The sequence below is a fragment of the Cavia porcellus genome, unplaced genomic scaffold (genome assembly GCF_034190915.1).
Source record: "Cavia porcellus strain 051 isolate PalLab524CR breed Dunkin Hartley unplaced genomic scaffold, mCavPor4.1 scaffold_11, whole genome shotgun sequence".
Classification (NCBI taxonomy): Eukaryota; Metazoa; Chordata; class Mammalia; order Rodentia; family Caviidae; genus Cavia; species Cavia porcellus.
The window spans coordinates 63,780,691-63,806,626 of record NW_026947494.1 but is presented as its reverse complement, the minus strand read 5'-3'; the positions used below and the strand labels follow the sequence as shown (position 1 = coordinate 63,806,626).

General features: G+C 39.9%; 1 protein-coding gene across 2 annotated transcripts; it reads left to right on the top strand.

The window, feature by feature from the left end:
- The first annotated feature begins 3,288 nt into the window (after positions 1-3,288).
- Hmgcr (3-hydroxy-3-methylglutaryl-CoA reductase) lies at positions 3,289-24,010 on the top strand. Of its 2 annotated transcripts, none has more exons than XM_003461336.5 (20): positions 3,289-3,440; positions 8,234-8,423; positions 8,793-8,904; positions 9,229-9,316; positions 10,173-10,257; positions 11,418-11,523; positions 13,779-13,885; positions 13,992-14,108; positions 14,534-14,694; positions 14,814-15,061; positions 15,277-15,455; positions 17,040-17,234; positions 17,553-17,711; positions 17,858-18,015; positions 18,692-18,797; positions 20,675-20,845; positions 21,161-21,301; positions 21,412-21,570; positions 21,955-22,109; positions 22,247-24,010. In XM_003461336.5, exons 2-20 carry the CDS (start codon positions 8,259-8,261, stop codon positions 22,299-22,301), a joined length of 2,667 nt encoding a protein of 888 aa, XP_003461384.1. In that variant the 5' UTR covers positions 3,289-3,440; positions 8,234-8,258; the 3' UTR covers positions 22,302-24,010. The 2 variants fall into 2 exon arrangements, with proteins under 2 accessions (XP_003461384.1, XP_023420204.1); XM_023564436.2 differs by lacking the exon at positions 3,289-3,440 and adding an exon at positions 3,955-3,979.
- Positions 24,011-25,936: the final 1,926 nt, after the last annotated feature.

Below are 25,936 nucleotides of genomic sequence, written 5' to 3'. Positions count from 1 at the left end.
GACCTGGCAGCAGAGCTCAGTCTGGCCTCTGCAGTCTGCTTGCTCTCCTCTCTGTTTGCTGTGGAGGGGGAAGCAGTGCTCACTCTGGATTCTTCGTTCTATCCCTTCTCTGTCACTCATTCCTCTGTGACTCAATCTCCTTTGCCAAAAGTTCCTAAAAATCTCAAGAATGAACTTTTACATCCATCATACACATACCAATCTCTACATCGGGTGAGCATCTTCCCAAGGGGAAAATTATTCTAGTATGGAATAAGACAAACAAGAAACACAGTGAATGCAGACTGAGGTGGCAGCAGAGACCTTTGGGTGCACACTGTCCTTAGAGACCTTTGTTCCCATTTTCACGGGAGACATCAGTACTCCTTTTGGTTTTGGAGGCATTAGGAGATAAGAATACTCAGTTTTGTTACTGAAGAACAGTAACTGAGAGTTTTAGCCCACATCAAATGTCAGCAGCACAGATGTGAGATCTGCTTATCTGACCATGTCATCTTTGAAATCTTTTGTATGCTATACTATTTTAAAATTTCTCTCCAGTTAAAGTTTCTTTTCCTATAGCTGCATCACCTACATTTTCATGCTCACAGTGTTAGCCTTAGTACGTGGCCAAGGCTTTGTGCCAGCTTCCATGTTCAAAGCCAGCCCTAACTAGTTTCACGACCCTTTGCTCACCTCATTCAGAACATTTACTATGTTGTCTGGAAAAGATCAATATAAGAAAAACACTTTACTTAACTCCATCCCTTGAGGACCTAACCTTCTGCACAGCACTGAATAAGCACGCACTAAACATCTCTTGAGCTTTACCAGGAGTGATAATCAGTCATAGTGTCTCTTAAACACTGACCAATTATCACTTGCAATGTACTAGCTTAAAAACTTATCCTCAAATTTAAAAGAGAAAAAGCAAAATTGTTTTTAAAAACTGTGAGAGCAAAGGGGATGGGGGTCCTGCCCAGGGCTGGAATATATAAATTTGAATGCATCTGGGAATTAGGATAGGAATTAAAGTACAACTTGTGACACTATGCAAAGGGTTTTGCAATAAAGCATCAGAATTCAAACAATATGTTCTAACAAAAAGTAGTACATGTTACATAATGGAAGGAGGATGGTGTTGGGAGCCAGATTCCAGAGTTCATGTTTCAGATCTATTTCCACTGCTATGTGGCTTTATTCAAGTTACGTAATTTTTCCATTTCTGGAGCTTTATCCCTGATCAGTCAAAAGTACTTAGAAAAGTGGCTAATACTTGTCATGATTTCTCATCTTTAAGCATGCTCAGGCCAAACTTTGCCATCTCATTAAGTATGAATTATTAGTTACATGCAGTCACAATTCCTTTGAAGGCTACTTTGGGAATGATAAAAGTTGCTTTAAGAATACTACACGAGATAATCAGTTTCTTTGTTGCTTCCTTTTGAGCTCAATTAAGCAGATTTGGGGTCTGAAAGCTTCCAAATCATAGTCTTGCCTTTTATTGTATTTATTTATTATTGAAGTAGTTGTTTTGCTTTGGTTGTCTCCCTACATAGTTAGGGCAGGCCTTGAACTCACTCACTTATTTCTAGCCCAGGCTGGTCTTGAACTCTGGCCATCCTCTTGTCTCAGCTTTGCAAGTTCTGGAATTACAGATGTGTATCACCATACCTGGTGTGGCTTTGTCTAACAATTCTACAATTACTTAAATTTTAGTATTTGTGCAACTTGTACCTTAATTTTCAGACACTTGGCTTTTTAGACTTACAGAGTGATTCAAAAATACCACGGAGTTTCTAGCGTCTTGGTATTTATATACTCTTTACTTCCTTTTTAAAATTTTCCTTCTGATGAAATTGCAATCTTTAGCCAGTCGTCAGTTTTCTTTTCTGTGTAACATTCACAAAATAAAGAGCCACGTCTGTCATGTTTGTTGCTATATTGTATCTCCAGTGCCAACCACAGTGTCCTGCATGTGAATATCTCAAATAATTTAATAGAGATACAAATAAAGATGCTCTGCTACAGCCATGGAATACAGGGAGAACCAGCCTAAGTTTTAGATCTGGGTTCTAATCTTTTTAGTTGCATCAAGTTAACAAATGGTCATCTTTTTCTTCTTTTTAGAAATGAGAAAAATACCTATTTTATAAAGACAATAAAAATATAACAGAATAGTTTAAATTTGTTAAGGTTGGGGATTTAGGTCAGTGGCTCAAGCCCTTGCCTGGTAAGCGTGAGTTTGATTCTTGGTACCAAAAAAATGCTGTTAAATTTATAAAATTATACTGACTATATAGTATTTCACAGGCACTGTTTTAAAATATGGGCTCTTAAATTATTTATTATTATTCTGTCTTTTTGAGACAGGGTGTCTTCAAGGAGTTTAGCCTGGCCTTGGGCTCACTTTGTAGCTCAGGCTGGTCTCTTAACTTGCAACAAGCCTCCTGCCTCAGCCTCTGGAGCGCTGGGATAACAGCGCTATGCTTTGCTCGGGATCTTAAAATTGAGGGATGCACACTGCTCTCCTGAAGAAATTGCCACGTAAATCCAGGACAGTACGGAAGTAGGTGTGCGAAGTGTGAGAGAACAGATGCTCAAAGGAATCAGGGAAGAGGCGCACTCGTGGTCCTGGAGGTATAATCAGGGTTTTGGCATTTCAGGCGCGGCCCACAAACCCGGGAAAAGCGTCTCTTGGAGACGCCCGGTGCTGAGCCCGGCGCGGGGTGGGAGAGGCCCGCAGACCGGAGAGTCTCGGGGGATGAGAGGCCGGTCTGCCAGGGAGGCATAGACGCCCGAGCGAGACCAGGGTTAGAGCGAGGTGAGCCGGGCCGGCCCCACGCATTAGCGCAGAGCGACAGCGGGCAGACGCACGAGGCACGAGGAGGAGCGCCGGGGCGCAGCCGCCTCCGCGTTCTGGTTCCTCTTTACACGAAGCCGCCTCGAATCCTAGGTCTCTCACCCTGGAGCGCTCTGCCCTCGGCCTGGTCAGACTCCCTCTTAAGCTCCTAGGCCCGCTTCCTCCGAGCCGCTCCGAGCAGGGCGGGCCGCACGTCAGGTCCTGGGTGGCGGCCACTCCACCCGCCGTCCCCTATCCGCGCGCCCAAGCGGCTCCCACGCGTGCGCCTCCAAGGTTCGCGGGCCAATAGGCGGGCCCCGGTGCCGGGACTCTGCCGGCTATTGGTTGGCCGAGCCGTGGTGAGAGGTGGTGCGGTGCCGGTTCTCCGCCAGGGTGAGAGCTGTGGGCAGTTGTTAAGGCGACCGTTCGTGACGTAGACCGTCAGGCAGAGCAGCCGCCCAATGATTGGCTAGGCGATCGGACGATCCTTTTTTATTGGTCGCAGCGTCGTATCTCGGAGGATGCGTAGGTCCAGCGTTCCTTCCGCTTCGCGTCTCCGTTGACTGGAGACACTCGGAGTGCAGGCCCGCGGGTACGGTGGCCTCTAGTGAGATTCGAGGTGAGGTGGGCGGTGACCGCGAAAGGGGAGCGGGGCAACGGGGTGGGCGTGGGGCTGGATCGCGCCGGTGGCCGTTCTCGAGCTCCCCCGTGCCGCGGGAAGCGACTTCGGCTGGGCCCGCTGCCCTGGCGAGAGCTGCGGTCGTGCTTTGCCGGCTGGCACGGCAGGGACCGCAGGAGACGCCCTTGAGCCCCGGCGGGCGGCCTCGGCCCGGGCTGCTGACCGCTGTCACCCTCTGAGCGCCAGTTTGCAAGGCGGCGCGGGGTCGGGCAGGGGACGCGGTGGCCATCTGCCCGTGAGGGCTGCGGGCGGAGGGCCGGCGGGGTCAGCCGGGTCCCCACAGCCACGCCCTTGTGCTGCCGGCGTCGGCGTCGGAGGAGCGACGCAGGCGATCTGGACGGGTCGTTTTCCCGGCACAGGCTGGGAGGGTGCGGACACCGTGGCGCGCGCCAGGAGCCGCGGAGGGGCAGTCCCGGCTTCCGGATTTTAGCTGAAGACTGGATGGAGCGTCTGTACTGATGTTCTGTAATTTAAACCCTGTAGGTGTTTGTGTTTAGAATTGTTTGGTTTGGGCTGAAAAAATAAAAAAAGTACCTTGGAGGTCCAAATGTAAAACAGTTGATAGTCGATTTCTGCAGGAGGAGGAAGTTAATGTATTTTTTTTTCTTTTTTCTTTTTCTGTTTTTTTTGAGACAGGATCTCACTATGTAGCATAGGCTGGCCTTGAACTCGCTACGCAGCTCAGGCTGGCCTCAGAACTCGCAGCGATCCTCCTGCCTCAGCCTCCCAAGTGCTAAGATTTTTACTACCAAGTTTATGAATGTATACCATCTCAAGCGATCTTACTGATATTTTAGTATTGAGGATATGCATCCATAGACTTGGTCCTGCAAAGTCATCAGAAACATTTGTTTCTGGGCCATACTAAATAATTGTGCAGTTTCAATGTCTTACAAAATAGTGGCTGTGTTTTTTACTTGTGAACTTCATTTTTTCTACAAGAAGTATAAGATATTTTTTGATTTAGAAGTAATGTAGTAGAGGCCTGGAGAGTTCTTTATGGATAGACTATTTTGTTGTAGTGGCTTTTTTAGAATTTATGATAACCTTGGCAGTAAGGACTAGTGGGAATTGGTAACAGGAAGGTTAAAAATTTGCATAGATTACAGTATTAACATGAAGATTCTTGTGTGAGTGTGCAACATGTGTGCGTTCTTTATTCTCTTGTGGTTTCTGGATTGTGGACAGATAGCCATGTTATGGAATCAGCATCTACTTTGATGAGTCCAGATGAAATTACTTGTATTTGAAATTCAGTTTTGTTTTGTTTTTTACCTACACAAATAGCAGTTTTCAAATAGTCACATTCAGTGCTTTGCCAGAGGAGGTTGGAACTCCAGCTTCTCAAGAGCATAAAGACAGGAGCGGAAATAACAGGAGCGGAAATAACATGTAATAGGACTGGATGGAGAGAGCAGGCTTCCTGCTTTCCCAGTGCCAGGCGAAGGTTTTGTAAAGTGGTAGGTTGAGCAGCCTGCTAGATCGCTTTGGAATTAAAGGTGATTACAGGATAGGACATGGCTCCTGCCTTCAAAGGGACTACAAGTATTCACTAGTTAATTTGAGAACTGTAAGACACTGAATAATGAAATACTGGCGTGTGTAACAAAAGAATGCTGAATGGGAGGAAAGGATCATAGAGTTATGATATTCTCTTTTCCACTATTGGTAGGTGGTCTCATTAGCAGATTGGTCTCATTATGATTTGGAACAAAAAAAACTTGTGAAATGTTTGTGTTACATTTTATTCTAAATAAGCAAAGCATGAGTTGCTTTATTCCTTGTTTTTCGTTTAGTAAAAGTTACTCCTCCTCTTGCAGCACGGTATAAAATGCTATGTGCTGCTTTTGTAGGAGCTGACCTGCAGCTGCTAATGCCACTTGGAACTGCTGATGCAGGTAGAAGGATTCCATGGCATGCAAAAACTTTGCATAATCACAGGGAAAGGGCGGGGTGCCCATGACCAATGAGATCTTTTATAATTGTGGTTACTTTTTACAAATCTTTGTACAGCTGCTCAGTTATTTTCCAATATGCCGCATTCTCTGTGTTTTTAGCATGGTTCTTGGGGTCATATGTGATTTTTTTTTTTTTTTTTCCTAGAATGTTGAAAAGATACCTTTACAACTAGGGAAAAATATTGAAGAATTTATGGTGCCACCCCAGAAAATATTTTGAGAGAAAAAAGAATATATACCTAATTATGTAGTTACAAGTTACACAAAATCTTTTCTTTTTTGTTGTGTTTTTTGGAACAGGGTCTGGCTATTGCAGTTCAGGCTGGCCTTGAACTCACTATGTAGCCCCAGCTGAAGTCCTGGAACTCGAGACCCTTCTGGCTCAGCCTCTTTGAGTGCTGAGATTACAGGCATGTGCCATCATGCCTAGCCACCCAAAACCAATTTGTAATCAAATTGGTGTTCCTTCCTGGTAGCAATTCAAATTTTAATCCAACTGAATTGATTTAATAGTGATGAATAGTATTGAGTCAGTTGGGAAGAATCTAAGTTGAAGGAGGAGTGTTTGGTGCTGGAGAGTTAGAAATAATTTTGACTTAGTTTTGAAACTGCTTAATTTACTTTCTGAAACATTGGTGCAGGCGAGTTTTTGGACAACTTTGTAGAACTTCTGTTTTTTATTTTAAATGTAAGAAAGAAGCAGTAAAAATCATTATGAACATTTAGTTTCTGATGAAGCTTTTAGTTATGAAGTATGAACCAAATCTATGCCATGTTCAGAGCTTTCCAATACTTTAAATCCAAGTCCCTACTAATTAAATAAAACATTTTGTTCATTTCCAATTTGTTGAACAATGCTAAATATATGAGTTCTAGATACTGGGAGGTAAAAGGATAAATCAGATTCAGGATAGAAGTTGAAAAAAAACGTTAATAGACATAGGTGCATGCCACGTGTATATATCTTTGTGACTTTTTTTTTTTTTTCTTTTTTTTTGTCTCTTTCCTTTTCATCGGTACCAGGGATCGAACTCACGACTGCCTGCTTGCAACGCAGGCGCTTATGCCGCTGAGCTAAATCCCCAGCCCCTATCTTTGTGACTTTTAAAATTATGATCCACAGTAAGAAATATGGGTATGTTGGAAGCCAGTGTGGTACGTGCTTGTTACCCTAGAACTTGGGAGCCTGAGACAGGAAGATTGCTATGAGGTTGAGGCCAGTTTCAATTGTATAGCAACCCTCTCTCAAAGAACCAAAAATAAATATAGTTTTGAGAACTTATGAGAAATAATACCTTTCTATTCCACGTGACTCACCTGTTATTTTTATATTATTTTCTATTTTACTTTTAAAAGATTGTTCTTACTAACAAATAATTGTATGATGTGATTACTCCAGCGAAAGGGTTGAGACTTACGGTTTGAGCATCAGTGATTGAGTGGTGGCCTGGTATGGTTGAAATGTAGAGAACATGGAGTGATGCAGTGAGAGACGGAAGTGCTAAGTAACTGGTTTTGTTCCTAAAAGCTCCTTTTTAATTTCTCAACCATTTAGATAGATCGTGCTTTCTTATACTTAGTTGTCCCTGAACTTTTTGTTTTTAATAGATGGGTCACATTCTTAGTGAGTGTGAGGTTTGCTTGTTTGGATTCTTGCTAGAGTAACAGTCATGAATTGATGTTTATAGATAACTAATATATTTTACGATAGACATTAATTTTAGTGTAATCTTAAGTGTTGCAAGTTTTTTTTGTAGATATCAATGACTAAGACTTTTTTAAAAATCGGAATAGCATAGTTATTGTTTAGTAAGCAAACATGGGGACCTATGGTTATGGTAGTCATTAGATCAAAATTCTTTTCCAGTTCTGTGAGGAAGCTTTTTAAATGTTACAGACATATACTTCAGGCTTTCTTTCCTGTGGCTTAGTTTCGGTTAGTTTGGCCTGGGGATTTAGCTCAGCGGCATAAGCACCTGCCTTGCAAGCCTGTGGTTGTGAGTTCAATTCCCAGTACCGATTTAAAAAAAAAAAAAATTCAATTGTTAGCGTGAGTTTAGGTTAGTTTTAAAGTTGAGGAGCCTTTCTCATTCAGTGCTCTTCCATTGGTCTTCCAGCCCTATTAATGATTCTAGAAGCAAAGAAGCCATCACAGCAAAATTCTTGGCCCTTTCTATTGTGGAAACATCTGTTAGAATAGGAAGGACTTTTCTCTGGTGACAGCAACAGTAGGAAGATCGATTAAGCCTCATTTTATAGGTGACATTCAATGTGTTTAATAGAAGAAAATAGTATAATGGACTCCTGCCCTGAAGGAGCTTGTAAATGACCATGATTTACAAGCCACTTAACAAATTGATTCTTTGGTGTTTACCTTTTGGTAACCAGCATATGGATGGCAAAGAGGGTGTTTTATGTCCAAGTCTAGAAAATCTAAGTGCTTATTTCTCACTTTTTGTTTTTAGCTTTATTGCCCTCTTTGGCCTGGATAGTAAAATGGGGTGAGGTATTTATTTGGTTTATCACAAATGCTTGAATTTGTAAGTTTTTAAGAAATGTGAGTAGTAAAGGATTTAAGTAGTAAAGGAAGTAATGACAGTTCTTTTAGTTTACTTTTATAATTATTTTCCAGAATTATAAAGAATCCTCTCAGTTGGTCAGGGACAGGACACTGTACGAAGCAGGACTGACGATACCACACTTTTCCCTCACCCTTTTTCTTATAAGCACCATGAGCAAGCTGGGCACTAGTGTTCACACTTGCTGTTCTTCCAGGACCCGAGGTTCTGCTCTAGCCACGATGCTGTCGAGACTCTTCCGCATGCATGGCCTGTTCGTGGCCTCCCACCCCTGGGAAGTCATCGTGGGAACAGTCACACTGACTATCTGCATGATGTCCATGAACATGTTCACTGGTGACAATAAGGTCTGCGGCTGGAATTACGAATGTCCGAAATTTGAAGAGGTTAGTATTAGTAAAGTTAATTTGATACTGGCTAAAGTGACTTACATTTTTTATTTCTAAAGACTGTCTCCTTTTAGAGACTATGTAACTGAAAAGCCATAATTTTTATTTTAACATTTCATGTTTGCAAGGTATACAATGTACTAGAAATACTTTTTAGAAATGTTTCTTCTGAAAATAGAGAAATACAGCTTTTGTAAGTGACTACAGTGAAAAATTACTATGATAAAGTGTCCTAATTCGTTTGGTACAGATTATACCTATACTTTTATGATATGTAAACTAATGACACATACAGAATAAAAATTCTTATTTTTGATTCCTTGTTTTAAAAGTCAGAGCTATTGGACTTTTCTTTTCTCTTAATAGGATGTTTTGAGCAGTGACATTATAATTCTAACAATAACACGATGCATAGCGATCCTGTATATTTACTTCCAGTTCCAGAATTTACGTCAGCTTGGATCAAAATATATTTTGGGTAATGCTTTTATATATTTCACTTCTTTGAGTGCCAGACTATTTTTGATTTGCCATGGAAATAGACCTTCTTTTTCAAATGAAGTATTTGGAAATGTGTGTGGTCAAAAGCATGTTAAATGCGGTCAGTGGTTTCTTTTCTCACTACTGAGAACTAGACTTTCTAAAATTTGAGACCTAAGTCATCTGAAGGAAAATACTGATTTTGTTTTTGGAGTGTTTGTTTTCTTTGTTTTTTTAAAATCTCAGAATCTTGTATGAGACTAAATGTTATTTTTTAAATAACATTAAATAAGATTTTTCATTGTTGAATTTTGCATTTCAGGTATTGCTGGCCTCTTCACAATTTTTTCAAGTTTTGTGTTCAGTACAGTTGTCATTCACTTCTTAGATAAGGAATTGACAGGCTTAAAGTAAGTATTTAATACCTAATGTATTTTCTTTTAAAAATGCATTTTTAAGAACTTTTATTCCTTATTATGGAAATGTAGTATATATATTTTCCAATGTTGAGAAAATCTGGAGAAATTTTTCATATAATCTTATTTTTAACTAATTTTAAAAATTTAAACATTTTGGTATGTATTTTTTCCAGCTTGTTTTACACTTAAATTTTCTGAGATATTTTATGTATATGTCTAATTCATAGTTGATCAACATTTTTTGTGTCTATAATTTGAACTAAATTGTTAGCAGTATTATGTATGAATATTTTGTAGTGTGGATAGTTTTCTTAATGAATAATAATACTGATGCCTTTTTTTTTTTTTTTTTGTCCTTTTTTCGTTTTTATTGGTACTGGGATTGAACTCACGACTGCCTGCTTGCAAGGCAGGCACTTATGCCGCTGACGATGACTATCTTTTAAATCTACTTTTTGTTTATTCAATTATTTCCTCAGGTTATGTGTCTAGGAGTAGAGTAATGTTTTTGTATTTTTAGAACCGTGCATTTTGAGGATATCTCTTTTAGTGTTATTGTTGCCAATTTACTGTCTAGAAAGTATTCAATTTATCCTTCTACACATTGATTAATGAACAAGACTTTTGTATGTTTTATGTTTTTGTCAGTGGTAATTCAGAATTTCTTTGGCTAAGTATGGTACTTCCTTGTGAAATACCAAACTGAAACATGCATTTTAACATAGAAAGTATTTTTAACAACCATAACAGAATCATAAAAGGTATGGGCAGAAGTTTTGTTTTACAAATGATTTTTTAGAATCTATTTTCCTCTGGTAAATGAACCTGACTGTCTTGTTTGTTTCAGTGAAGCACTGCCCTTTTTCCTGCTCCTGATTGACCTCTCCAGAGCCAGCGCATTAGCCAAGTTTGCCCTAAGTTCGAATTCACAGGTGAGTGCTACTTCGAAGTTGGTAGTGTGGATACTGTTTCTTTTTTCAGTTTGTTTATGTCAGGGGGAAGGATTAATAGAGTTTCTTCATAACCCAAGAGTCAGGGATTGCTCAGAGTAAAATTCTTAAGTCCTAAGATTTGGTCAACTTAAGTGCCCTAGAAATAGTCCCATTTATCTCACAACTCAAAGGTAATTCCATGTGACTAGAAATTTGAATATTCCCCTCTTTTCATTTCTCAGACCTTTCAGAAATTAAGTGAAATGACTTTTGGGTACTAAGAGTATCTACCTAGTAAAACAGAGAGCAGGATAGTATTTAATGAGATCTAAGTCTTAGGGTAGATTCATTTTTAAACCCCTTAATTAACACTAGCATTCTGTTAAGTTTCATCTTGATGTTCATTAGTCACTTTTAATAATACAGTATTATTTAGTGATCTTGCACCAGAGGATCTGGAATATGAAATAACTTGTATGGAGCTAGAGATGTAGCTTAGTGGTAGACTAGCACAGTCCATGTTATATATTTGACAATGTTTATGATCACTGAGTATGTATTCAAGGAAGTGATAAAGATTTTGCAACAATGACATGACTTCATTAATGTCAAACGAAAGGTCAAATGTTATAAGATTTAATTATGTAGAATTTAAATGACAGGATTAGGACACTAACTCAAAGGCATATTTCTTAGCAGTGTGTCAGTCATTGGTAAGGGAAGTCGACTACTGTGTCTTGTTTGATCCTCTATGCTTTTTGTCTTTAAACATGTTAGTTTTATCATGCAAAATATTTTATTCTTTGAATAGTAAATTATATTTTAGTGTTAAGTCCTAAGATGTATGCTCACTCTGCATCTTTTTTGGGGGAATACTCTGGATTGAAGGCCTTTGCATTGAACTATATAGTAACTTTGAGGTATATCTACCTCAGTCTCCTATAGTTCTGGGATTACAGGTGTACTCACTGCACCCACCTTTATTTTTTATTTTGAGACCAGGTTTCACTAAGTTGCCTAAGCTGGGCTTGAACTTTAGATCCTCCTGTCTCATATCCTAGAGTGTAGGGATTATAGATCTGCACTGTCACACCAGCTGTCTAACATTTTTACAAGTTACCTGTACTTTGCCCTTATTGCTAGTTTTCTATGTGTTTTAGGATGAAGTCAGGGAAAACATTGCCCGTGGAATGGCCATTTTAGGTCCTACATTCACCCTTGATGCTCTTGTGGAATGTTTGGTCATTGGAGTTGGTACGATGTCAGGTTTGTAAGCATCTTCTAATATTTGAAGATAAGCATTTCACAAAAGAAAAATGTATTGTTTGTTAAATCTGATTTTTATGTTACTCTTAAATACTTAAATATTTTATGAGTGTTTGTATATCTGACCTCTGTCTCTTTACTTTGATGAAAATGTAGTAAGATTACTGCCTTATTCACGGTTAGCCTGTTTTCTCTCTCTCTTGTCCACTTTCTGTACTTTTGGGTTTTTTTTTTTTAAATCTTTTTCATTTTTATCGGTACCGGAATCAAACTCATGACCGCCTACTTGCAAGGCAGGCGCTTATGCCGCTGAGCTAAACCGCCCGCCCCTACTTTAGGGATTTTAACCAAGATTGTGTTTCAGGGCAGATGAAACCCTCCCAGCCCTTGCTGTTGTCTAGATCAGATTAATGGCAAGTTCGTTGTGTTCTGATTATCAAGGAGACAGTGCAAGAATCAGGAATGAATAGATCCAAATTAGATCTCCCTGGGAGAGAAAGTAGCTGGGAAGACTGATGAGCAAACGGTGTATCCTACCGAGTACCCAGAATTAGCCTTGACACAGCTTTGCGTAATAGAGAGTCAGATGTTAAATAGAGAAAGATTGTGGCCTGATAGGGAGATTCACCGGAATGGATATATACTGCTGCTGTTGAGGCTTTCTAGTCATTGGGCTGGACTACATGGCTTCTTGGGAAGATCATACTTAGTGAGCTACTGCTATTTCCACTTAAGGGAACATCCTCATTTGGAAATAAAAGATCTTTGAAGGCAGTAGTTGGTTGTCTTTTCACTGGCTAATTTATTAACTATATGATGTTTGTTTTAAATTTCTAAGGGTAAATTGCTTCTTCGATGCATATGACTTGGTGCTGTGCTTGTGTAGTAAAAGTGCAGAGAGACCAGAGTAAGGCAAAATATGTGGGGTGCACACGGCAATAGCAGGAGTCACTGCTGCATGGAGAGAAATAATAGATGGTCAAGTTGTAAAAGCGTTGGTCAAGTATGGCTTTGGTAATCTTGAATTTGAAAGGGTTATATTCAGCTACTATTTTTTAAAATTAATTAATTTATTTTTTGGTACCAGGGAAGGAACTCATGGCCTTGTACTGCTAGGTAGATGCAACACTGAGCTAAAAGTCTGGCCCCTTAACTACTATTTTAATATAGATTGGTTCATAATTCTTTTATTATAATTTTATAGTCTCAAATTTCCCCATTTGAGAGTGACCTGGAATTTTAAAAAGGTAGTAATAGTGCTTTTGTTCTGTTCAGTGAAATGGTCTCTTACTAATAGAAAATAAAATATGCTTTGTTTTTAATACTAGCTTTTCTATTGGCAGTTTTAATTGGAAAAGGGAGTCATTTTTATTTGTATTGCAAAACATTTTTATTTTGAGTAACATGAGGTGGTTTATATTCATATAAAGTTTTTTTTTCCTATCTCTGTATTTTTTTTTTTTTGGTACCGGGAATCAAACTCCATGACCTTGCACTTGCCAGGCAGGCGCTTATGCCACTGAGTTAAATCCCCTGGCCCTGGTCTCTACAATTTTTGTCTTCTATTTGAGTTTATCAGACAATGTTTTCGATATTTTATAGTAAAATATTTGTTAATTTTCAGTCTTGAATTAGTTTGTAGTCTATCATCCTTTCAAACAGATCAAGGAAGTAACTCAAAATTATAAGAACAATAGTAGGCATTGCAGAGGTTATGTGGAAGTTGGAATTGAGTGGTTCCCAAGAAATCCGTATGTTAGTGCTGTACCAGGAATGGCAGAGCTGACAGTAAGTTGCATAAAAAGTTCTTGAATCAAAGGTGAATTGCTTTTCTGGTAAATATAAGATTAGGTCAGGAGAATCAGTTGGAGGGGTAGACATTCCTTCATTAGAGTACCCAGACCTCTGCATTCTTGTCTTTAAATGAGATACTTCCATTCGACCAAAGTGAAGTGCAAACTTATTTACCAGAGGTGTCTTGAACACTGCCTCTAGAGGCCTGACGCCGTGATACTGGGATATGTGGAGAAGACAGGTGTCTTCCGTCGAGGGACTGAGAATTCTCTTTACTTCCGCTGCTCTGTAGGCCTTTGGCCTCAGCTTCAAGCTGCTAATTCTGTTGCCTGTAGATGGCAGATAGCTTAAGGTAGTGATATTTTCATGTGTGTGTTCACTGGCAGGAAGTCCTTGTGGTATATGCAGGCTCAAAAATTCACGTGCTTTTCTAGTTACACATCACATTTTTCTCCACTCAGGGGTCCGTCAGCTTGAAATCATGTGTTGCTTTGGCTGTATGTCGGTTCTTGCTAACTACTTCGTGTTCATGACCTTTTTCCCAGCTTGTGTGTCCTTGGTATTGGAGGTAAGAACAATTATTACTTGCAGAGTTGGTCAAAGAATACATATCATTTTATCAGTTCACCAAAACACAGCGAGGCTTGCTGATGTAACACTGATATACTTTGCAGCTTTCCCGGGAGAGCCGTGAGGGGCGTCCAATTTGGCAGCTCAGCCATTTTGCCCGAGTTCTGGAGGAAGAAGAAAATAAACCAAATCCTGTTACTCAGAGGGTCAAGATGATTATGGTAATGACTTCTATATCCTTGATCTAAATATTCTTTCTTACAATTTTGGGTTTTTTTTTTTTTTTTTTTTTTGCTTCCTGTTTTTGTATATTTAAAATTTTGCCTCTGTCGATAATATTCCACTGTCGTCTTGCCTTTTTCTTTACTTGGCTCAGTACTTTTTAAGTATCTTGGTTATTATTAGTCTTTCTACCCTAAAGACATTTTTCAAGCTCTGCCTATCTTTGAAAGCTGTTCTTTGGGATGTTTCTGTAGCGATGAGATCACAACTTTAGTCACATGACTAAAGTCTGTGGCTTTCTTGTGGCAAGGGGGAGCCATGGAGGATAGTGTATGGCTGTCTAGAGGTTAGTAATGAGAAGTTTAGGTTCTCAGGGATACATAATTGAAGCAGAAGGTACATACGTCTTCAATGTTTATTTCAGTCTTTAGGCCTGGTCCTTGTTCATGCTCATAGTCGCTGGATAGCTGATCCTTCACCTCAAAACAGTACTGCAGAGCACCCTAAGGTTTCTTTAGGACTGGATGAAAATGCGCCCAAGAGAATTGAACCAAGCGTTTCCCTCTGGCAGTTTTATCTCTCCAAGTAAGTTACCTAAAATCTGTAGGGTCACACATTAATCACAATACTCTGTGCTACTGTAAGTTTAGATAATACCTTTAATACTGCTAGATAATAACATTAATTTGCTTTCTTTTATTTAGAATGATCAGCATGGATATTGAGCAAGTCATTACCCTAAGTTTAGCTCTCCTTCTGGCTGTCAAATACATTTTCTTTGAACAAGCAGAGACAGAATCTACACTGTCATTGAAGAACCCTATCACATCTCCTGGGGTGGCCCAAAAGAAAGTCCCTGACAGTTGTTGTAGACGTGAACCGGTACTTGTCAGAAATAATCAGAAATTACAGTCAGTGGAAGAAGAAACAGGGATAAACCAAGAAAGAAAAGGTACTATCTTACTCACTGTCAGTTTTCGTATTGATGATTTGTCATAACGAGTCTATATTAAAAAGTTATGTTTGGGGCTAGGGATTTAGCTCAGCGGCCTAAGTGCCTGCCTGGTGAGCACTAGGTTGTGTGTTTGATCCCCAGTATAAATAAATAAATATAAAAAAAATAAATTGCGTTTGATGTTTTGAGGTTTCTTTTGATCTCTTCAACAGTTGAAGTTATAAAACCCTTAGTGGCTGACACTGACACTTCAAACAGAGCTACATTTGTTCTTGGTACCTCCTGCTTGCCTGATCCTCCATCTGACCTGGTGACACAGGAGCCTGAAATTCAACTTCCCAGGGAGCCTCGGCCTGCTGAAGAATGTCTGCAGATACTTGGGAATGCAGAAGTATGAATGATTACATAGATTCAAGTTTGAAATTGTTCTTTAAAATTATTCTTTTTTCTTGAGGGAAGAAAAAACTGCTGAGTTCTAGGCACTGTTTCTCAGATCCTCTGTGTTCCTTACCGTAACCTGTGAGGCCAGTGAATTGTCTGCATTTTTCAAATGAGAATCCCAGGGCTTGAGAAGTTTAAATATTTTCCCAAATACATGGAGGAAATGGTAAAGTTAGGAGCATGGTACAAGATTTTCTGATTCCAGAGCCCAAATCTGAAAGTTATTACTGTTTCTCATACAGCTAAGCTACCATTATCTTCTTCTCACAGAGTGTGGTAAGGCATGGAAAGTGTTTATACATGTGAACTACATGAGAGAGGTTTTTGACTTTTAAAAATTTTTAATTATTTATTTTCTTATTGCACTACCAGGGATCAAACTCAGGGCCATATGTAGTTCTTTTTTATAAATTGTATTTTGAAACAGGGTCTCACCCAGGCTGGCCTTGAACCTGTGATCCTCTTGCCTCAGTCTCCAGAGTAGTGAGAGGTATAGATGTGTGTCACCATGCCCAGTGAAAATTTTGGTTTTGTTTTGTAAGTTTAAACTCATGAGGAAGGTGGCTTTCCATCCTGAGTTTTGGACAGGATGTTCTGCCTCTGTGACAGTCTGGGTCCATTTATGCTTTAAGACAGCGCATACTGTCCATACCTGGTTGTTCCTCCACACCCCACCTCCCTTTTTTTGTGTGCTGGAGAGTAGACTCAGGATCTTAAATATGTGAGGCAAGCCCTTTACCACTGAGCCATCTCTTTGGCTGAAAAAATTTTTTCATGTGTTTCTTTGCAAGATACCCTTTTCCCCCAGCTTTATTAAGGTATACTTGGCAAGACTGTATAATTTAGAATGTACAGCTTGGTTATTTTATATCTATATGTTGTCAGTAATTGCTGCAGTTAAGCTAATTAATATGTTACCACATTGTTAGTCTTTCCTTCCTGCGAGAACATTAAGATCTACCTTAGCAGGTTTCTAGCTCACACCACATCTATAACTATTGTCACTGTTAGATTTCTAGACCGTATTCAGCCTCTGTAACTGTAAGGTGGTGAGGAAAGTCATTTTCTCTGACTCAACACATACTTGATTGAATGTGAGTGATAAAGATCTAGGCAGATGATAAACATGAGTAGGAGGAAGACCAGGTTTTTTTTTTAGTTTTTTAACATGTGAATACCTGTTTAGAAGTCAAAAATAAAACCTTATAAAACATTCACTGAGTTGGAACAATAGCTGCAGCATCTAACACACTTTCTTGACTCTTGCAAAGTCACATGTTTTTCTTTTTACTGTGTATTAATCCACATAAAGCCTCTGGATTACAAAATTACCAGGATAGCTTTTATAGTATTTTCATTTGGCATTATTTCTATTAAGTGAATTATTTTCCAGATAAATCTTTGTATTAAAAGCTGACAATGTAATAGAAAAGATTTGTGTATTCCCATTTAGCTTGAAAAATAATATGAAGCATGGTTCTTCAGGTTATTTCTGTGTCTGACCTCCCTGCCGGTTTTCTTTTCGTTCCTTTAGAAAGGTGCAAAGTTCCTCAGTGATGCTGAGATCATCCAGTTGGTCAATGCAAAGCATATCCCAGCGTACAAATTGGAGACTCTGATGGAAACCCATGAACGAGGTGTATCTATTCGCCGACAGTTACTTTCCAAAAAACTTGCAGAGCCTTCCTCTCTCCAGTATTTACCTTATCGGGATTATAATTACTCCTTGGTATGTTACAGTCTCAATTAGACTAAGTTTGCGTTTTAGTGTTTTTCCTTGACTAGTTGTTTTTCTGTGTACAGTTACATAAAACATTTTCCCTTTTAAAGTATTTGACTGTAATTTTGTAAACCACTTATGCTGTAGGCCTTAGAAACTCAAATATTTTCTTGTTTTTACAATCACTGTTAAGGATTCCAGTATTTGAAACACAGAGTAAATTTATTGAAAAATACACTAATGGAGCAGGTTGTTAATGATGGAAGTTGAGACAAGTAGCTGTGCATGTCCAGTACTTTTAATTTGCTGCCTGGCTTGCTCTTACAGGTGATGGGAGCTTGTTGTGAGAACGTGATTGGGTACATGCCCATCCCTGTTGGAGTGGCAGGTCCTCTGTCCTTGGATGGAAAAGAATTTCAAGTTCCAATGGCAACGACAGAAGGTTGTCTTGTGGCCAGCACTAACAGAGGCTGCAGAGCAATCAGTGTAAGTTGGAATTCATTTATTTACCAGTTTACAAATCAACCCGTGGCAAGGCAGCTAGAACAGATTTGGATATGAGAAAGGACAACTTTTGGGACAAGTAGAAGCGTTTTCAGGATTAATAAGTGTTTCTGTAATAATCTGCGTAGCTTGGTGGAGGAGCCAGCAGCCGAGTCCTTGCGGACGGGATGACTCGTGGCCCCGTGGTGCGACTTCCCCGTGCTTGTGACTCTGCAGAAGTGAAGGCCTGGCTTGAAACCCCTGAAGGGTTTGCAGTGATAAAGGAGGCCTTTGATAGCACCAGCAGGTGTGTGAGTGGGTTTATTTGTACATCTATGTTTATTTCAAAACCAGTGCTATTTTCTGTATATTGCCTGCTTAACATAACAGCATAATCAAGCTTTGAATCCATTCATCTAGAATGAGCGATATTTATGGTTGGTTGGGGGATGTTGATTCAAATCAGTGCCCTTCTAGAGATAAACTGATAAAAAATGTGAAATAATAAATTTAATGATATTGCCACTTTGCCCTCTGGAAGAATTATCTTTGGAGGAAAAAACTTCCTAAGCAGGATAGAAATGTTTGTATAACAGGTTTATTTGAATGTAGAAGAAGCATAATCACTGTAGATGATAACCCTGTATAATTCATGACAGTGTGTTTGTTTTCATTTGGAACTTTTAAAATTTACCAAGAGTTAACTTCTGCAGCCCACCCGTCCTTAGCATCTAAGAGTTACCAGGGTTGAAATAGTATCTCTCTTCTTTTGCTTCATTAAAAAAACAGCTCAGCAGCACAGCACCTTCCTGGCAAGCGGAAGGTCCTGAGTTCAATCCATGGTACCAATAGGGAAATAAAAAAGCAAAGAGGTAATTTTGATGAGCTTTCTCATAAGGATGAAGTGAAGAGACTAAACTAAATTTTAAGGTCACTCCCATCTTAAATGAAAGAAATAAAATCTTTGCTTCTTTTGTTCACAGATTTGCACGTCTACAGAAACTTCACACCAGTATGGCTGGACGCAACCTTTATATCCGTTTCCAGTCGAAGACAGGAGATGCCATGGGCATGAATATGATTTCAAAGGTGAGCCTGGACACAGTGTATCTGAAAAGATACAGGGGTAGACACAGAACTTATAAGAATGATTGTCCTAGAAGAGAGGAACTGGGTGGCTAAGAACAGGTTTGCCATTTATGTCTGTAAGTATGTTACATAGTCATTGGATTTGAAAATCTGCCAAAAGTAAACTGTTCATTGATAGAGCTTATGATCTTTAACTCAGGCATTTGTTAATTGTTGTTGTTTATATATATTTAATGTAGACTTGACATGTTCTAAGTCTCTTCAGATGGGCTGATGAGAGTTCTGGGGTTAACACCTCAAAACTGTAGCAAAAAGAAATCCCATAAAATAACAGGGTAGCGCTGGAGGTCCAGCTCAGTGGAGAAGTGAGAGTGTGCACTTACAGTGTATGTGTGGCCATGGGTTCAACCTCTAGCACGTTCCCAACACAAAAAAGGAAGAAAAAACAAAACAAAACTATGCAATCATGCATAGAGCTGACCTCTTGTAGCAATTTAAAAGGCTTGTCTTTAAGAAAACAAGTAAGGGGGGCTGGGGATTTAGCTCAGCGGCATAAGCGCCTGCCTTGCAAGCAGGCAGTCGTGAGTTTGATCCCTGGTACCGATAAAAACGAAAACGAAAAACGAAGAAAACAAGTAAGTACAGTTCACGTCCACTTTAGTCATTTCCTAAGGAGTTTGTAGCTTATATTATTGTTATTGATAATTTGTTATTTACTAGAAATAATTATAAAATGTTAAAATCATCTGGTCAAGCTGTAGTTTATTTTGTGTGTTTATAAGTATTATTAAAGGGAAAGGAGAGTTGCTAAATGTGTAAGTTTTAAAAATTGCTGGTGAACATTATGGCAGTTCCTCAGCAACCAAAAAATCAAATTGCCATTTGTTTCAGCAGTTGTATTTCTGGGTGTATTTCAAAAAGAATTTGAGAACAGGGTCCTGAAGAGATATTTGTACAACCCTTTGCACAGTAGCATTATTTGCAATAGTAAACTAAGTGTCCGTTGGTCTATACAGGGACAACTGAAATGGATACATGTAAAAAATGCTAGCTTGCAAAAGGCAGGGAATTCTGATGCATGCACAAAATGATTGAACCTTGTAGAGGAACGTGCTAAGTGAAGTGAGCCTGTCCCTTAAAGATACTTCCTGTTCTACTGAGCCAGCTAGATAGTCAGGTTGATGGAAAGAGCAGTGGCTATGAGGGGGCACGGGCGAAGGGGCATCATTGCATTGTGGAATTTCAGGTTTGCAAGATAGAAGAGCTCTAGAAAGAAGCTTGTGCAGATTGACCACTGTCTCCTTAGAAATGGTTAAGATATTTTATATGTACTTTATCACTACTAAATACTGTTTTAAATTCTAGTAGATATGTTTCAGAGTATTGGCGTGTGGGCTGTTAGTTCATTGGAAGGCTTATTTATATTTTATGTGATATAAATCCAGTGATCCTCCATTAATAAGATGACTTAGTCACCTAGTTTTATTTATCAACTTAGTAACCTGGACTTCCAAATAACAGTTTACTAACTAGAAGAGATAATTTATTACAGGTTGATTCTGGGTTGAGTTACTATGTAGTGGAATATGAATATGAATGTTTCTTACATTCTTAGTGAGCATTTTGAACATTTTTATTTTCCTCAACATCCTGTTCATCAATGACTAAGAATAATGTGGTTTTCATAAAGAAATACATCAGGACTCCACCCCTGAGAAGTCAAGTCACTGGAATGGTTAAAAGGATGGCTGTTACCTTGTGCTATGCTTGTCTGGACTACAGTTGTACTTAGAAATGTTTAACTGGTACACAGAAAGTCTTTAACCTTTGCTCCATGTCTTCCAATGTGTTCCCCTACCTCTTTGGCTTTTCACTAGGGCACTGAGAAAGCACTTTCGAAACTGCATGAGTATTTCCCTGAGATGCAGGTTCTAGCAGTGAGCGGTAACTACTGTACAGACAAGAAACCCGCAGCCATAAACTGGATCGAGGGAAGAGGAAAGACGGTTGTTTGTGAAGCTGTCATTCCAGCCAAGGTTGTCAGAGAGGTGAGTGACTGAATGAATATCTTAGCTTGTAAGTTTTGCAGTCTTCCATTGGGTTAAGCAAATTAGTGGAAGGAATATTAACACTTTTAAAAAGTTACATTAGTGCAGTTATATTTTCCATTAAAGGCACCTGTTTTATTGTACCTTGTTGGTCTTTATGTGGCGTTCACAGAAACAGACTTGACTAACTCTTGTTATTGAGGATAGGGCTCATATGGAGCCATATCTGTCAGAGAGGTACAGAAAGGTAGGTGTGGGTAGCACTCTCCCAAATCTCCTGGAGGAAGCTGTAAAATGTCCACAATTGTTTTGTAGGTATTAAAGACGACTACAGAAGCAATGGTTGATGTGAACATTAATAAGAACCTGGTAGGCTCTGCCATGGCTGGGAGTATAGGTGGCTACAATGCTCATGCAGCCAACATTGTCACTGCTATCTACATTGCTTGTGGACAGGTGAGCGCTCCAGCCTGTTTCTAAGTAAAGCAAATGTAGTTTCTCTCTGTGTGTGTATCTATCTGTGTGTATATGTATATGTATGTATATGTGTATTTTCTCTGCCCCAGGATGCAGCACAGAATGTTGGAAGTTCAAACTGTATTACTTTAATGGAAGCCAGTGGTCCAACAAATGAAGATTTGTACATCAGTTGCACCATGCCTTCTTTAGAAATAGGAACTGTAGGTGGCGGGACCAACCTCTTACCTCAGCAAGCCTGTCTGCAGGTAGGACCCCCAGGCACAGCCCAGGAAACGGAAAGCAGCTTGGAAACGGCCCCTCCCTTCGCGCCTGACAGTACATGCCACTCCACACTTGCCTGCACTGTTGCTCTTTGTTTCCTACCAGCGTAACCTAGCATGTCACATGAGCATAGCTCACTCAGTCATGTGCTTCACAAATCGAGTGTAGATGAAGAGAGCAAACAAGCGTGTGCTGCCAGTCAACTTGCTGGTGCTATTAACTCTGGTTTTCTAATTGTCAGTCCTGTCTGGCGAATCTTGGAAGTTTCCACTTCCAGTGGAGTTGAGTTGTAATGCCATTGTAATTGCTTTGATTTTGTGTAATTACTGCTCTTGACTTGAATGGTGAATCTTTGTCTCTGACAACAGATGCTAGGTGTCCAAGGAGCATGTGTAGACAATCCTGGGGAAAATGCCCGGCAGCTTGCCAGAATAGTGTGTGGTACTGTCATGGCTGGGGAATTGTCACTGATGGCAGCATTGGCAGCAGGGCATCTTGTCAAAAGTCACATGATTCACAACAGGTAAGACAACCATGTTTTCCCTATACGTATAAAAATACAGTATGAAAACTTAATCTTTAAATACAGTACTCCCAAATTAAAATTTTGCATTCCTGTGCTTTTGTGATTACTACTGTTTTTGTTTTTGTTTGCTGTAGGTCAAAGATAAATTTACAAGACCTCCAAGGGACATGCACCAAGAAAGCATCTTGAATAGCCTGGTGGTTTTCAACTACAGACATGGGCATTGGGTTCTAAAGGACTAACATAAAATCTGAATTAAAAAATCTTGATGCAGTGTCTCATGGAAGATGAATAGATGTAATCAGTGACATGACTGCTTGCGTTTGGCTTTTCAGAGAAGTTGGGCTTTCTATCCCAACGCCTCTGACCAGAACACTCAACACTTTCCCTGCCATGGGAATTCATAGCCTGGATGCAGCACAGAGGATAATCTGTGGTGCACTTATGAAAGCAAATACAAGCTGGGGAAAAGGTGTTGTCTTTCAATGAAATGATGAAGTTCATGTGATTAGTGCGAGATTGTCCAATGCCTCGCCTCTGATGGGTTAAAAATGAATTTTTAAAATTATATTGTAGCTGACAACTTCTGATTTTATAGTTAATGTAGTCTGAGTTACAGAAACTTTGTAAGAGCCAAGTTTATTTTTTGTAAACTAATAATTCATTTGGTGCTGGTCTGTTTTGACTTGGGGATACTAACATTCTTCAGAGGGGACCTGCTTCTTCAAGAGAAGAGTTTTATTCTCAAACTCCAAAATAATATGCTAAGCAGTGTTGAATAGTTCTCTATTGAGAAGATAAACCACTGCATTCTTTGCTGTAGGCTACTTGTTCAGAGAGGCTTATTGGCCAAATATCAATGTTTGTCTAGATTGGCAGTAGCTTGAGGTTGAGCATTAGGTTTTAAGAGTTTCATGCTCAAAACCTTTCAGGACGATAGCAGATCCTTCGTGTTGCTTATACTTAACAGTGACTGAAGTACAGCATTAGCAAGTCTGTGACCGCTCTTGGAACTCAAGAATGTGGAGACACTGTTTTGAAAGGAAAATAGCATTTCTCTAAACCAACTTTTAACTTCTTTGAAGACATTTTAATTTATTTAGTTTAAAAATCTAGATAGTTTTTTAAAAACTGTATCAAATGTGTATATATTATAACAGTACAGCTTCTTATGCTAGGGGCTTATTGAAAGTGTTCAAGAAGTAAAGAAAATCAGCCTGTATACTGATAAAACACTCTAGCTCAGTCCAGAGAAGACAGTGTTCTTTGACATTGTCCAGGAAACTGTGGCTTGCTCAGCAGGCCTAACGAAGCAGGCTTTTGAGAGCCAGTGACAGAGCCACATGAATGGCCCTGGAGTCGTGCCTTGTTCCTGTGGCCAGGAGGTTAGTGACTGAATCAACACATGGAGCTCTTTGACAGATCCACAAAGCTCTTAGCTTCCTCAGGGGGTCAGCAATTATTGAATCCTAATTTTTTTTAAATTACGTTTTGTATAAACAATAAAGAAGTCCTTGTTTTGTATTATTCCATCTAATGCTTCAAGTGTTGGTCTTGGGAAGCCGATGTGTCTTGTAGAAGATGGACTCTGAGAAACATTCCAGTTCTGCAGGCAGCCTGGGCACCTGAGCGATCATGTTTGCAGTATTATTGTGGAACAGTGACCTTTTCTGCTGTATATAAAAGTTTAAATTGCTCCTCTTGTGACTTTTCAGCTAGTGACTTATTACTTGAGCTTTTCATGGAAGCGGCAATGAAAAGTATGTAGAGCTTTCATTTTTAGTGGCTGTAACCAATATCCTTGCTAAATTAATGTTTGTACAATTACTACATTGTATACTTTGTTATACTTTGTTCCAATTGCAGTAAATTATGAAAAGGAAGTTAATACTTAAAAAGTATAAGCAGTAGACTTTTTGTTTGCTTTAACTCTAGATCTGAGGCCTACAAGTTTTCAAAGTCTGGCAGAGCTATAATTTATAATTCTTGGGAAGGGTCACACAGTCATTTATCTAGGTCTACAACACTACTGGCAGTCTGGTGGTGTACGTGCATTAAAGGGCTCTTTTTTGCTAGAGGGTTTGATTAGGTTTAGCATCTCAGCCAGGTTGCTGTGTACTAAGGGTGGGAGTGGTTGAGAAGAGGAGGCCTTGCATCAGCTGCCCTGGAGAAGGGAAGTTGTACAGCTTCTGAGGTCGGGTTTCTCAGAAGAGAGGACTTCATTTATTTGCAATCGCTGAACATACTTGCTATAGAGGTAAAAAGGTATATTTGAGCACTGCCAACAATGGCCAAGATTTCAATAGTTTAATTTTTTTTTTCTTGAAATGACCTGTGATCTGAGTGGTCATTCTCTCCTGAGCAAAGCAGTACAGACCAGAAACGAAGCATTTGTCAACTCCTATCCTTCTTGGGTAACTTGATGGGCCATGAGGTGCATGTGGAAGGACAGGTATATTAGTTTTTCATTGCTGTAATGGATATCTAAGGAAAATAGAGGGGTTTTGGTTTAGTTTGAAGAGTTCAGCCTGTGACCCATTGGTCCCGTTGGTTTGGGTCTGTGACAGTGCATATATCCAGGTGGGAATGTATGGTGGTGGTAGCCTGTACTGCTGGCTAGGAATCAGCAACAGGAAGAAACGGTCCCAGAATCCCTTCCGGAGGATGACTGCAGTGACCAGAAGAGGTCCCACTGGAAGTCTACCCTCTCCTAGTCCATGCACTAGGGACCACGGGCATTCCCGATTCAAAATAAAGCTCAGGTTTTATCTCCTTGCAGAAGAGGATAAGAAGTAAAATCCTAGGGGCTGGGGATTTAGCTCAGCTGCATAAGCACCTGCCTTGCAAGCAGGCAGTCGTGAGTTCGATCCCTGGTACCGATAAAAAATGAAAACTTAAAAAAAGGAAAAAAAAATAAAATCCAGAAGGGCTCTGAACATTGTGAGCTCACAGGCCACAAAATGTAAGAGCACACCAAGATGGATTCACCGTGTATAGGGGAAGGAAGAGCTCACATTCACACATTTTCGACATTTAAGACCATTGTTTCTCCAGTTGTGCGCCTGTGCCACACAAAGCTAGTAGCATAAATTAGTGAACAAATAACCTTTACGCTGGAAGCCAAGAGAAGGTGGCAAATGGTTTGCATTTCCCTGTTTCAAGATGAACAGATGGCATTTTCATTGTGGTGTACATGGAATATCTTCCCCTTTCCCTCAGAACTGCTGAGACTTACGGCATTCTCGTGTCAGGGTGTGAGCTGAAGATTCATGGGTGCTACTAAACCTTTGCCGACAGCTGGAGTTGGGGGTGCAGTGTGTGCTCTCTTCCAGTGCTTTAAACCTGAGCTGGCATCAGACACACCTGGAGGACCCCTTTGACCACTGATGCAGGGCACCAGAGTTCCTGACCCCCTATTTAGAGTGGGGCGTGGCCTTTGCAGCACAAATGCTGCTGCTGCATCTTAATGGGCTTGAATTTCAGTGTGAGGTCCTCAGCACAAGTGGGAGTTAATTATGAGAAAACAAGTGCTGGTTAATGTCAGAATGAATCCTGGGCGGATTGGATTTGTGATTTTCTTCCTCTCATACCCCCACAATCACTGAACCATCCCCCAACGGTCCGATGTCTTCAGCCTGTGGAGTGACTGCCCCAGAGAAAGACTTTGATTCCTGTTTCCCTCCTGTAAGGGTAGAAATGCACACACACAGATCGAAAGTACTTTAAAGAGATGATGGCAGGGGCCCTGTCCACTCTGTCCTGCCTGCCATACTTGCCCCGTGGCCCCTAAAACCACTCCTTTGTACTGTGACTTTCACTGAAGC

Coding starts and splice junctions, on each gene's coding strand:
- Hmgcr (XM_003461336.5), top strand. CDS start 8,259: ATGCTGTCGAGACTCTTCCGCATGCATGGCCTGTTCGTGGCCTCCCAC. Junction 8,424..8,792: donor AATGTCCGAAATTTGAAGAG/GTTAGTATTAGT, acceptor TTCTCTTAATAG/GATGTTTTGAGCAGTGACAT. Junction 8,905..9,228: donor TGGATCAAAATATATTTTGG/GTAATGCTTTTA, acceptor TTTGCATTTCAG/GTATTGCTGGCCTCTTCACA.